At 53.3% G+C, this 13,295-nt stretch overlaps 5 protein-coding genes across 5 annotated transcripts; 1 reads left to right on the top strand and 4 right to left on the bottom strand.

The window, feature by feature from the left end:
- Positions 1–213: 213 nt before the first annotated feature.
- AYO21_00252 (hypothetical protein) lies at positions 214–2,154 on the bottom strand (the record flags this gene model as incomplete). Its single annotated transcript, XM_022650242.1, has 1 exon — positions 214–2,154. The coding sequence occupies one exon, from the start codon at positions 2,152–2,154 to the stop codon at positions 214–216; it is 1,941 nt and encodes a 646-aa protein (XP_022517568.1).
- A 1,288-nt stretch (positions 2,155–3,442) lies between these two features.
- Positions 3,443–6,195, bottom strand: AYO21_00253 (hypothetical protein; the record flags this gene model as incomplete). The annotated part of the gene is made up of 4 exons (XM_022650243.1): positions 3,443–4,317; positions 4,413–4,825; positions 5,792–6,110; positions 6,165–6,195. The coding sequence occupies 4 exons, from the start codon at positions 6,193–6,195 to the stop codon at positions 3,443–3,445; spliced, it is 1,638 nt and encodes a 545-aa protein (XP_022517569.1).
- Positions 6,196–7,159: 964 nt separating this feature from the next.
- AYO21_00254 (hypothetical protein) lies at positions 7,160–8,473 on the bottom strand (the record flags this gene model as incomplete). The annotated part of the gene is made up of 4 exons (XM_022650244.1): positions 7,160–7,270; positions 7,335–7,662; positions 7,715–8,133; positions 8,189–8,473. 4 exons carry the CDS (start codon positions 8,471–8,473, stop codon positions 7,160–7,162), a joined length of 1,143 nt encoding a protein of 380 aa, XP_022517570.1.
- Positions 8,474–9,079: 606 nt separating this feature from the next.
- AYO21_00255 (hypothetical protein) lies at positions 9,080–9,646 on the top strand (the record flags this gene model as incomplete). Its single annotated transcript, XM_022650245.1, has 1 exon — positions 9,080–9,646. One exon carries the CDS (start codon positions 9,080–9,082, stop codon positions 9,644–9,646), a length of 567 nt encoding a protein of 188 aa, XP_022517571.1.
- A 1,827-nt stretch (positions 9,647–11,473) lies between these two features.
- AYO21_00256 (hypothetical protein) lies at positions 11,474–13,226 on the bottom strand (the record flags this gene model as incomplete). Its single annotated transcript, XM_022650246.1, has 4 exons — positions 11,474–11,567; positions 11,748–12,729; positions 12,811–12,861; positions 12,938–13,226. The coding sequence occupies 4 exons, from the start codon at positions 13,224–13,226 to the stop codon at positions 11,474–11,476; spliced, it is 1,416 nt and encodes a 471-aa protein (XP_022517572.1).
- Positions 13,227–13,295: the final 69 nt, after the last annotated feature.

The raw sequence follows: 13,295 nt of genomic DNA on the forward strand, positions 1-13,295 counted from the left end.
ATGTATGTGAGGCAAGTATGCAGGTATGCAGGTATCCAATCCGCTCAAAAAGGCAACGCCGCCCGCTCAATAACGTCTGTCTAAAGTTCCCAAAGGCCCCAAACATTAAACAAGCAAAAAAAGGAGCTGGCCGTGGTTTTTTCCCTTCCACTGTCTGTCTCATGTCCCAATGTTAATGGCCTCTTTCCCAATCGATTCTTTTTGTGCGGTTGTTTATCCATCATGTTCTCGCGATGTGCTGGCGGGCACTGGGCTCGCTTTTTCGACGTCCTTTTCCAAAGTGCCCCTCCTACTCCTCTGCTTCTCTTGCCTCTCCCGCAACAGCTCCTGTCTCACCCTCTCTTGTTCCTCAATGCCCGTTCTCGCCTTCTCGTGCGTGCTGCTGAGCTCCTTCTTCTTGATGAAAAGGCTCACCACGATCCCAAACGCCGCGAAACACGTGTAGAAGATCCACATCGTCCTCAACGAGTCAGTGTATGCTTTGTCAACGGCGTGGCGAGCCGGGCCATGAAGGCTGCGCACGATGGAGGTTGTGGCACCAAACGAGGAGGAAGTCAGTAGCCTCGCACGCTCTGGTCCTAGGACAGGGACGAGGCCACCGTACTTCTTGGAGAGTTCATTGGTGAAGACTACACCTCCCAATACGACCGAGATGGAAGTGGACAGGTTGCGGATGAACCCAAAGGTCGCTGTTGCCACAGCCATGTCGTGACCCTTGATGTGAGCTTGCAATGCAATCAAGGGGGATTGGAAATTCGGGCCCACCCCGATACCTGCAATGATCTGGTATATAATGATCTTGGCCCAATCTGGGCTCGCAGGCAAGTCGATAAACAATCCGTATCCGAGAGTCATTACGCAGAGCCCAAGCCAGATGGGATCGCGAAATCGGCCTGTCTTTTTGACATAGAGGCCCGTTGCCGTCGAAACAAAGGACAACGTGAGGACCATTGTGAGAAGATATACTCCGGAGAGGAGAGGGCTGGCGCCAAGCACGGTCTGAAAGTAAAACGGGAGATAGTAGCTCCCAGCAATGAAGACGAAACCGTGGATGAAGCAGACCCCCAAGGCTGCGAGGTTGGAGTAGTTCTTGAAGAGCCGAAGAGGGATGACGGGGTATTTGGCCAGCTTCCACTCGTTCAGGAAGAACAGAACAATAGCCACGATGCCAAAAATGATGAGGCATAATGTGTAGGCACTGTCCCAAGGCTTGGTTGTGCCTCCCGAGGTCATGCCAAACAGGAACATGACCACTCCGCCGACAATTGTGACGACACCAATCCAATCAATGGCTTTGACTCCGGCCATAAAGGGCGTCTTGGGGGTGTCCAGCTTGAGGAAGAACGTGAGTAGAATCAAAGAAAGACCATCCAGAGGCAAGTTGATGTAGAAGCACCATCTCCAGGAGACCCCTTCGGTGAAAGCGCCCCCGACAACAGGGCCAACCCCGGAAGCGATGGCCCATACCATGCCCAAAATACCAAAGTACTTGGGTCTTTCTCTCATGCTGAACAGATCGCCTATGCAGATATAGACAAGCGTTACGAGACCACCACCACCAATGCCCTGGATCACCCGTCCACCAATAAGGAGGCCAATCGAATTGCACAGGGCGGCGATCAGACTTCCGGCCATGAAGATTCCGTTTGCCAACATAATGATGGGCTTGCGACCCCAGATGTCGGAGAGTTTGCCCCATAGCGGAACACTGGCGGCGTTTGCGAGTAGATACGCACTTCCAACCCAGGTATAATCCGATGCCGAGGCCTGAAAATGTTGGGCAATAGTGGGTAAAGCTGTGGTGATGATGGTCACGTCCAGCGCGGCCAAGAAAAGGGCCATGCACAGGGAGAACATGATAATGACGGTCCGGCTTCTGGAGAACTCGGAGGCTCTGGATTTTGTTTTCTCAAGGGGATTTTCCAGAGGTTGCACTTGATCGGGTAACCCATTGTCTCGCGGCGTCTCTGCGACTGTATCGTTTGCCTGGTCGAGAAACTTTTCTGAAGCCGGGTTGCTGGACGATGCAGGCGAAGGCATCTCATCCTGCGCAGCGACTGTCTGTGGAGATTGAATTGCGCCTCTCGGAGAAGTACCTTCTGGCTCGAGGTATTCGGCCGCTGGCTCGACATTCTTTTCGGGATCGAGTGTCATGTTGCATGTAAGATAATAATATCAGGAACGAGACCCAAGGCTTTCCAATGGCAAGAAAGAATGATAACTGTGAACTTGTCGACCCGTGAACATATGCCAATGTAGGAGTAGCGGCAGCGGCGTGTAGAGTCAATATGTGTATGTTGTATCCTAGTATGCGGTTTGCGCTTGAGGGCCAGAACCCTTAAGTCCGAGCTACCGGGGAAGAAGAGAGGGTCTGGTCAAGCAGACAACCAATACCAGGAGTCTCGAGCGACTAGCTCTTGGGCATGTTGGCCAGGCAGTCGGGGCGATGATGGAATATCTATGTTGGCAATCAAAGAATGCAGGCAATGGTGGTGACAAATGCGCCATGATGGAAAACCGTCCAAAGGGCCGGGCCTTGGGACTTTGAATAAGGACACACGGGCCCGAATGGCAATGCCGAGCCGATTGCGAGATCTGGGGGGGGCAATGGAAGGTCAATTGGGGCAAGAGCGAATCGATGACGAGAGCAGCAGAGTCGTGACGATAGCTCGAGTACCTCGTAGTCGGATACTCGTCTGAGAGGCGTGGGAGGCTGTTGTTCCGTCAACTGTTAGCAAAGAGAAATGCGGAGGCTACAAGGATGTTGGTTCATGTACCCGCTGGTGCCTCTGACCCTCGAATCACAGGCAGGGCCGAATCCAAATTTTCTCAAAGAATGTGGAGAAGGGGAGAGGTATTGTCTGCGTTTACTGGCCTTCGCACAATCGCCGTCGTACTCGTACAAGTTCCGAATACAGACAACATGTGGAAAAAGTAGGTCAGGGCTCAGAGGGCGCGCATGGAGCGCAGGGGAAATGCCAGTTCGGCTCGTTGTGGTGCCGAACCGTGTCATGTGACTCATCATGTGATGTCCATGTGATCACCGCAGTCCTCTGAGTGCTCGGTAGAAGGCAATAGTGAATACCACCAACATGAACGATTGTTAACCATTACAGGAGCAATTAATAAGTGCTACTCGGTACAATGTACTCGGTACTCCTCCGACACCAAGACAGCCCTGCCACGTGACCATCTAACTTTCCTGTGCGAATACTTTTCCCTTTTCCCCTTTTTGGAACGACAACATGAAGATATTCAGGTCCAAGAGCCCGAACTGTGCGAATGCAATGGCCTGTTTTCCATTCTGACCCAGAGTTCGTGCCATCAATGCTCATATGGAACCGATTGAATCAACCGACAGGAGAAACTGCGGAAGTGCTAGTGACCCTTCAACGATATCCATATTACGCATACTCATATGCTGAGCGTGGCGTACCACCTTTCACTCCAATGAATTCAATGCCCGGTGGCATTTCAGGCAATTGAACTCCATGTTCCACGTGACCGGTTTAAAGGAATCATCCTTCTCGTGCTTGCTTTGAGGCACCAACTGCCGGATGGTTGCAATGTGGATGTAGTTGTCATCTGCGACCTTCCGGCCACGGGATATCTTACCCTCCAATTTGCCTGCCCATGGTTTCTTCTTGTTACGGGACGCTGTAGTCTTTTTCGACTTGGGAGTGGCCACATGTTTGGTTGGGTTCAACGGTATGTGCGACGAAGTTTCATTTTGTTCCGTCTCTGGCACTTCATGGGTCAGGGTCCCCTTCTTGAACCGCTCCCATGCCCTCCGCTCCATGTTGTCGATCAGACAAGCTTCGTGGTTCCAAGTGCCGCAGTCATTATCTGGGCATTGGAACATTTCCTGCTCGGGGTTGTCGTAGCCTTTGCAGATGCAGAACTTCCGGAGCTGACTGAGGGAACGGAGGGAACGATGGGGCTGCGTCCCCAATTTAGTGACGTCAAGTATTTGGCGCCAGTATCTCTCCCCAAGCATATTTTTATTTGAGTCATCCGTCTCATCCCAATGACTGACATCCGCGAGTGAAACCAGGCTCTGCGCTTCGATGATTTCAACGTGATTGCTGAACACCAGTTCTCTTCTACCGTGGTATGGTTGTCGACCCATAGGCAATTCATCCGGCCAATAGAGCCAGTACACCCGGGCGAATACCTCCTCTCCATCCACGGCTTTGAATTCAGCTAGCAGCCCAACCCAGCAATTCTTCTTGTCATATGCTAATTTTTCGTCTTCTGTTGCGTCCGCATGCAGTGGAGCGGGTACAATCTCCTTGTTATTGATGTAGACATATTGACCTACATGATAGCGTAGGTCCCGGCCTTGGACTGTATGCGTGAGGACTCGTATCAGAACAGGACATGGGATGTTGGACTTGTTGGACAAAACTTACACTGAGCAGTGTGATACCTCTTTGCAGACTCCCACTTACTGCCTGGTTCCACGGTATAGCCAACGGTGAGGTCAGTCCGTTCTAGAGGGCAATCCGTCAAGTAGATGATGTCTTTGTCCCTCGTGTTGCTCAACTGCGACCTGGTTACTCCGGCTTTTACCTTGAATGTGACGCCCTCGCTTTCGATCGTCCTCGCAACTCCGGGTATCTGATTTGTCTCGTGATTTTGAGGAGAATCTGCCACTGCGCTTGAATCGTCCTCCATTTCCGTCTCCATTTCGCTTGACCGCCGCTTGCGCCCAATTACCTGGCGCGACACCTGGCGGTGCTCGGTTTCGGGACTTTCGCTGCCCTCGATGCTCTCCTCTCCGTAGCTCTCGGTTGAATGATATGTTTCGCCAAAGTCCGGGTCGCTAGAAGAGTCCATTGAAGAAGGGGAAAAAAAATCCCCCCTCCCCAAAAAGAAGGCTGGTGTATCGGGAACTCGAACGCGTGCGTCGGGGAACGTGTCAAGCCCAAGTCTTGTGGCAGCCAGAGGCTTTCGGATGATGGGAGGATTCAAGAATGATCGATCGATCGAACAAGAGATGGGCAATTCACAGAGCCAGCCTGACAACAGGTTTAGTTGCTTGAGGGCGGTTGCAGGCAGAGGTCAATGTAAATACGGCGGTTGCGGTGTGAGCAGCAGCAGCCGCGAGAAGCCACTGACACTTTGAACTAAATACCAAGTAATCGTGAGACAATCAAAAAGAGGTTGGACAGGCACCCAACAAGTTATTATTGCGAGAGGTGCGAGGTAATAATGGACGTGACGAGATGATGAGAGGTCGAGTTGGTTGACCACAGAGGGCGGTCGCCTAATGCACCTCCACCTGAGTTGTCCAGCCCGGAAGGCCCCAGCCTGATCTCTAGCCAACCACTCTTGCCAATGCAAAAGTCAGTGGCAGAAGGCACCCCCTCACTTGCTGCATATTGCATGTCACTGTATGTCAACCAGTTGGAGCTCAAGAATGCTTTGTTGGGTTACAGCAAGATTTCCAGCCTGTCCTATTGTCCACTTGACCCAACCACCCTTGCTTGACGGCCCAGCCGTTTGGGGGAAAATAAGGGACACGGTGGTTGCCACCCAAGCACGGGGGATGACCCATGTGACTGATTTCAAAGAGGAATGCATTTACAGAGAAATTAGCACTTCTGCTACACCCCTGTCAAGTCTCTGCCTGTTAAGTCTCTCTGTCTAGGATTCTCTGCCTGTGCCTACGCCCAAAGCTTGCTTTCTACCTAGATTGACAACGCCCGGAGAAGCCACGGTATTATTAGGGTATCATCAATCGCTTCAGCTTCTCGAAACTCGTCTCCTCCAGTCATGTCATTCTTACTTCTTGACCGATGAAGAGCCAAAGAACGCTTTGATCTTGTCAATAAAGCTTTCGTGCTTCTTCTCGTGCACATGCTCTTCATTTCCTGCGCCGCCTCGTCCGACGTGATGAGATTCTAGTTTCGCAACGCGGGTGGCAGTTTCGGGAATCACATCTGCATCGTGCGGCGGGCCCGCCACTGGCTTCGTATCATGCTCGATGTTTCCGACACCACCGCGACCTGCTGAGTACGGTCCGTCGCCCTGGTCACCAACAGGGCCCTCACGCACTATCCCTCCATCGACGTAGGTCTGATCATCGGGGCCAATGTTGGCGGCACCTAAATTCTGAAAGTTAGGACGCTGGGATGTGCTTGGAGGCATGCTCGACCTACCTCCACGACCGTGAGAGACGACGTTGGTCATATTTTTATGTACGGGGTGGTTCGGGATCTGTGCGGAGTACGAGGTACAAGTCAGCCAAAGGGTTCCAGTTCTCGGCCCTGCGCACGTTGTGGGTGCGCGTTGTTCGTGATTCGAACTCGGGTGACAACGAAGACGGGGCCAGGAAGACGGCCCCACAAGCCCAAAGCGAAGCTTGCGTGAAAGGTGAAGGTGAGTCACTCACCGCAGTAATATCGATGTCTTTCAGAGTTGGAAATTGGGTAGCTTATGTTGATCGGGTTGTGGAAGTTGGGAAGGGCTGAGGCTGGTTCGCGTGGGATATTTGAAGGGAAGGAAGGCAGAAGATGACCAACTATGAGTCGGTGAGGTGCTGATAATGGGCAGAGGATAACTCGGTGCTATCCGAGCAGACCAAGAAATGCCATGACAATTGCAACTGACAAACTGCAATTGCGGGCGCCACCAGGCGCAGCAAATTAATGGTGTGACTTTCGCCCAGCGCCCGGAGCGCCCCCAGCAGCCGCCCACGGTCGGTTTGCTCAACATGACGTCCAGTGATTGACGGCTGAAATTGGGACCAAACACCAAGTTTTCTTTTGACGTTGGCCAAGATTCGCTAACATGGCATGCCCAGCCTTGTGCTATCAATGGCCAATCCCGACCCCCCGTTCGCCCATTCATGCCTCGCACTTGTATACTAGTCGGACCAAGCGAAGATGCATGCCCACCCAGCAGTACCGAGTCCGGAGAACGGAGAACGGAGCTTGGGGCCACGGTTCTGTACCTCGTAAGGCTTGTCACATCTTTAATCATCGCCTGATTGTCCTAAAACTCATACAGGAGTTGAGCTATCAAATCCCTCCTTCTGGCAGCCAGTGCCCGGTGTCATGTACAGTAATTCGTTTAATGGCCGCCCAGCCCTGGCAAATTAATTCTCTTCCCATCATTCTCTCGTCCCCGTTGACTGTGCCTATACGTTCTACATCTAAGCAGTCTGCTTCTTCTCCGGAGCACCTCCAGTTGTAGGGAGGCCCATGAAGATCTTGAAGGAGTCGTAGATCATCCATTGCAAGCCAGTTAGGGTTCCGATCATGACCTAGAAGGGTTTGAGAGTATTAGCAAAGCGTATTCTTCTCGACTGTGCGGTGCTCTAAACTTACAATTCTGACAGGAAGACCGTTCCAGAGACCCGAGAAGCCGATCTTGGAATAGATGCGGCCCATGGCACCTCCAAAGCTTTCACCCGGGGCACGTTCTGCGTTGAGTTTGCTGACCATCACGTCCGCAGGATGCGAGACGATCGCACAGAGGATACCAGCGAGATAACCACCGACGAAAGCCACTCCTGTCTGAGCGCCCTTGCCGTAGTCGGACTTGCTGCCGGGCAGGTAATTGTAGATGGCGGCAACGATGTTTTCGAACGAGGCAAACTTCATCATGGTATACGGAATCTGTCGGCCCCATAGAGGATAGAGACCCTTGTACAAACTGAAAGCTGTCAGCATACACCAGGCGCCGAACTCGGCAGATTCGGACCTACCCGCCAATTCCTTCTTTACCTGTGATTGTCGACAGTCCATTGAGGGTACCGGAGTATGCAGGTGGTATGGTGGTCTGCATACGGACCTTGACGGCTTCGAAAGGGCAGAGACCAATGTCGGCAATGAACTCGGCCGAAGCGGAGGCAGTCAAGTAGAGTGTGGTCTTATACTTTTGAGCATTCTCCTCACCGGCCAGTTCGCTGTACAAATGCTTGAAGTATTCGTAGAAGCCATATTTGCCAGCGCCTTGCACCGAGTACCCAAAAAAAGTCGGGCCGAAACCTGTGAAGATGCCCCGGAAACCCTCAGTCCTGGCGATGGTACCCCAGGCCTGAAAGTTGCCCTTGTACAGTTTGGGATCGACCTGGCGACGACATTTGACGAGATCGAGAGGGGTGACGGCTGCGTGAGTGATACCCTGTGTTGCGCGTTAACTCCGACAGCACGGTGCAGGAGCAAAGCCATCGACATACGCATGCCAGGATACCTCCAGCGGTACAAGCGGCATAGTACTTTGCGGAATAGAGCTCAATGCCCCCAACTTTGGCTTGGGCCTTTGCGCTGGCCTTCTCATATTCTTTTTGAGCAGCTTCGCTCAGTTCAACCGCCTTGTCTTTGGCGGATTCGGCCGCACTCCATGAGGAGAAGATTCGACGCTTTTCGGGGTTCTCAATTGGTTTCGGAGCGGGCTTGTAATACGGAGAGGTAGGTGTGAATGCCTGGGACAAGGCCGTCGTGTTGGGGAAGAGCCCGACCATGGTGCTGTACTGAGTATCTTGATCAGCTTATCTCCGGGGTTTCCAATTGAGCAAAGCTAAGTAAACGAGCTTGTTGTTGTGTGAAGGCAGAGGGACGGTGCGTAAGAGGGGGAAATACCTCGAGTCTTGATGGATGAATAGACTGCGGCAGATGGATGGCGGTACTGTGGAAATGAACGACGAGTGACGATTAAAAAAGTCGAGAGGTGAAGGAGCAAGTTGGTTCAAGGAAGCGACCAACTGCATGTGGGAGCGAGGGGGACTGGGGGTTACAAGCTGGACGTCAGTGTTGCTATCACCGCAGCTCTATGATTGGCAGTTCTGTCCAGGTAAGTAATGTAATGATGGGGCCTGTCCCTCGGGCCTGGGGAAGATGGCTTGGGTGGCTGCTCCTGCTCTCCCAAACCAGTACGTCACGACTACGGCTCCTCACAGAAGCCTTCAGCCGCAAATATCACGAGATCAATCTTAAAATTAAGAAGAAACTCTTGTCGGTCCTCCATTGCAGCCGGCACCCATGTCTCGCCCTTTTAGTATGACAAGATAACACCTTCAGATCCATGACCAGGACGAATACTTTGCTCTGATCTGACACGGACGCAAGCCATGGAACATTCTCAATCCCATCTCGAGCAGGGCGTGCCTCTGGGCCCGACAATCGTCCCTCAGCCCAACGGACTTCCTCCTGAAGAAGATGAACGGGCTGCAAGATTGTCTAGTTGGGCAGATAAATATCGAGGCGCTACTGTAGCAGACCTGGACCTGCCCCCTGCACTGTCGACGTCTCCAAGCACGTCACTTGCCTCCGCCATGCTCTCGGCTTCGTCCCATGACTACTCGCACTTGACCGTCCTCTCCGACAATACTCGCTCCCTTCTGGGTTACCTGCCAATTTCTAAGCTGAAGCAACTCTTCGAGTCGGGACACCTGCAGCCTTCTGACCCAGTTTCAAAAGCCATGGTGAAATTCCAGCGAGGAGGCGGAAAGAAATATCAAGTTGTCACAATGGAGACCGAGTTATGGGAACTCGAAGGATTTTTCGAGGATATCGGGCCGCTGGCGACAGGTGCCAAACAAGATTTTGCGGTTGTGACTGATGGGGGTAGAAAGTTCGTGCTGGGAGTCGTCACCAGGAGTGATCTGGAAGAGTTTGTGAAGCGGAGGCCGGCTTGATTGACAGGCTGGGACATGTTGGACTTCTGATCGAAAAGAAATCGAACATCTGGATCCAAATTCCTCGGATACGCTGGCAAAAGCGGTTCTTTTCAGAATTCTCCACAGTTTGCAAGAGCCCAAAATCCGCACTGTTCTTGGGGGAGCAAAGGGACTCGCGAGCTCTCTTGCTGCTGACCTCGAGCGAATATGCCTAGGATTGTATATGGAGAAGCCGCGTTTCGAGCACGAGCGTATCATCGACAATGAGACAGAATCTCAAGATGCCGCATGTACCCTCTCCGAGCAATCAATCTTGCCAGGACTAGGTATGAGACAAGTGGAGCCCAGTGCTCCTGCGTCGTCCCAAACCAAGTTTTGAGATGTTGGTCCGTCATCCACAATGAGGACAATAACAAATTCGAGAATAGATTACAAGGGCTTGTGTACGAGGTACTATCTCGGCTACATTGTCCCTAGGCTGAAGTACGGGAAAACATGACGATCGCACTGTTCACAAAGGCAAGTGGCCAGTGAAATAATCGTACAGTCAGTTGGTCGTGCCGATATTATGACATTTGTCGTCGAAGGTCGAGTTCTATCAGCAGGCTGCTGCAGCCAAAATGCCTACCGCGTCGTCGAGAAGGATGGTTTCGCCACCACATGGCCACCCATTTCAGCATGCATTTACTTTTGAGAAGTTTATGTAGTGACGCGTGCTTTGCCATTGACTTCAACTGCCCCTCGAAGATGGCTCGCTTAGCGATGGTCGCCGATCACGCCAGGAGTTTCTCATTGCCGAGAGAGAACTCTTGGTCGTGAAAGCGACAGCTTCGCAGAACCTTCCAAGTTGCCACGCCAATCCCAATGTACATACACACATCCACCAGATAAACCTCTTTTCAAGGAGTATCTCAATATTGACAGGGGACTCTTCCACCTTTTGTTTTCCCAAGAGTGAGTGTGGTAGGGACTTATCAACCAGCCCAGTATTGCCAGAATGTCAGCCCGTCAATCACTTCCCGTCGTTGGAGAGGGAGTGGTCGTATGTATGCATGTAGAGTTATGTGAGTATGTGGGACGTGGCTGGCAAGGTTGGCAATCCACGTGATGAGGCTGAAGTTCTCCTTTTTTTTCTGTTGCCAGCCTCGTCAGCTACCTCATCCTCTCCTGCTCCGTCCTGTCGTCCAGTGAGGGTTCACAAAGGCGTTTCTCCGTCTGCGGACGTGTAGCGATCGAAGCAGTGGATTGAAAACGATGATCCCCCCCTCCCTCAACCCACCCCGCCCCGCTCCGCTAATGGCCCCAGGATATAGACAATAACCCGAGTACCCGGTTCAAGTCTTTACATTCCGCTCTTCTCTGTATGCTGTATGCTGTAAGCTAGTAAGAACTTATACCCTTGAAGGCGGCGGGGTGGATGTCGTGCTAGGTAGGTAGGGGTAGGTAGGTTTAGGTATGGTATAGATGGGGGTTATGAAAAAGGGGGGGGGGGGGGGTAAGTGTGGGTGTGGGTGTGGGATGTATAATGTATATCACCTTCCCTATACTGTGCAATATGGTGTACGAGGTGTGGCACCTATACCTCTGCGACTGGGACTGACTAGCGGGTACTAAATCACGATTCACGATCCACGATTCGCAGTTCACAATTTCACACATCGTAGTACTTTGTAGCTACAAGTATGAGCAAACTCTCGTTGTGGGGATAAAAGTCTGTCTCGGACAATGTATTCTGTGCGCTTTATTGCTGCATACGTCCGCTGGCTGGACCGATAATGAAGGCGGGAGAGAGTGGGCGTGTCCTGACAACGTCCCGCTTCCAATTCTCGTCACCATCTCGGGAGATCAGGAAATGGTGCCCGAGTTATCGGCACAGTCAAAGACTTTGGAGATCAGTCCGTTGTCAAAAGCGTCTTTGATCGAGACGGCGACGCCGTATCTGTTTCCGAGCGAGTCGTTAGTCAAACTATCAGTTCACATCCGCACTCACACACACACACACGCACTCACACACTCGCAAAAGGGAGGAAGGTAGGAAATACAGGTAGGCAGGGGGTGAACAGCAGATGGTTGAAGAAATGGGAGGTGATCAAAATAGGAGGCAAGGGATCACACTTACGTGCCCCCGACGACCATGAACATGCCAACCAGCACAATCAGCATGTGCGACGCGTAGATTGTCTTTTGGGCGCCACTCCCGCGGGCAAAGGCCTTGAAGTCGTACATCCACAGCATGGCCGGGAAGATGAGGCTAAAGGGCGCGAAGCAGATGGAGCCGGCGAGGCCGAGCAGGTAGTTGAGGATGGGGACGGCCTCGGCGATGATGAAGCCCAGCACGCCCAGGACCAGGTTGCTGCCCAGCCAGGTGGACCAGTGGACGAGGGTGTTTGCCTGCAGGTGGTGCGAGTCGCGCAGGACGCGCACGAAGATCAGCTTGGCCGCGACGTGCTGGTAGATGCCCACGCCGATGACCAGGCCCGGCAGCGCCACGCCGTACGAGATCTTCTTGAACAGCGTGCCCGCGCTGCCGAACGCCGGTGTCGCCAGCCACTGCCCGCACCACCGGTAGATGACCAGCGAGAAGGTCAGGTACATGGCCCCGACGAGGATGCCCGCCACCACCGCCGCCTTGCGGTAGTCGCGCGGCCGCCGCATCTCCGAGATGACGGGCAGGTACATCTGCGACCCGCTGCCGCTGATGAAGATGTTGGCGCTCGCCGTGATCCCGGCCACGAACGTCGGGTGCGCGATCGCCACCCACCCGAGGTCGAAGTCGCCCGTCGGCGGCGCCGCGGCCGGCCGGTCCTGCTGCGTCACGGCGACGACGAAGATGAAGACGGCGATGAAGAAGGTGGTGAAGCCCAGCCACGTCAGCCATCCGATCCGCGAGAAGGTCCGGACCGACGAGAAGAGCGTGATCAGCACGGCCGACACAAAGTTGAAGACGACGGTGCAGGCCCCGTGCTCCGAGAGCGCGTTGAAGGCCGTCGAGCACGACACGATCCCCGCCGCCGTGATGAGCACCTGGGCCACTAGGATTTGGAGCCCGACGAGTTCCTTGCCCACGCGACCCCAGATGAGGCCGCACATGTCGGCGAGTGCTGCACATTGGAGGTTAGACGCCGGGAGGGTAGTTCTAACCAAGCCACCTCTTTAAGAGACCTGGAGGGAGTTGGACCTACTGTGGCATTCAGGGTGACGATTGCGAAAGTCTCCCAAGATGACGGCCGTGTCTATTTTGATAACACGTCAGTTATTCTCGTGGTCATCTCCCGTCACATTCTTTTGGGTCGAAGAGAGAGCTCTCACAAGTGTTCAATATCTGCCACCCCACGATCGACAGGGCTCCCCCGACAGCTCCCAAGGTGGCCAACGCCCCCGGCACGGCGAGGATGCTCATGGCGAACTGGATCTTGAGGAAGATGATGGTGGCCCGTTGCCAGCTGACGGTGCGGAACTTGACGCCCTCGTGGCCATCTTTGAAGATCTCGCGTGCCTCGAGCGTCGACTCCTTGTCGCCCGGCAGAGAGACGTCTGAGTGTGGGGTTCCGATGGCATCATTGTGGATCTCAGCAGTGGTCTTCGCGTCAGCGACCATATTGCCGGCCATATGTATTCTGGTTCTCTGGAGGAAGTAATAGGAGAGGGGGAGATCGAAGAGAAAAAT

This window comes from Fonsecaea monophora, assembly GCF_001642475.1.
Source record: "Fonsecaea monophora strain CBS 269.37 chromosome Unknown Scaff1, whole genome shotgun sequence".
In the NCBI taxonomy this organism is placed as follows: domain Eukaryota; kingdom Fungi; phylum Ascomycota; class Eurotiomycetes; order Chaetothyriales; family Herpotrichiellaceae; genus Fonsecaea; species Fonsecaea monophora.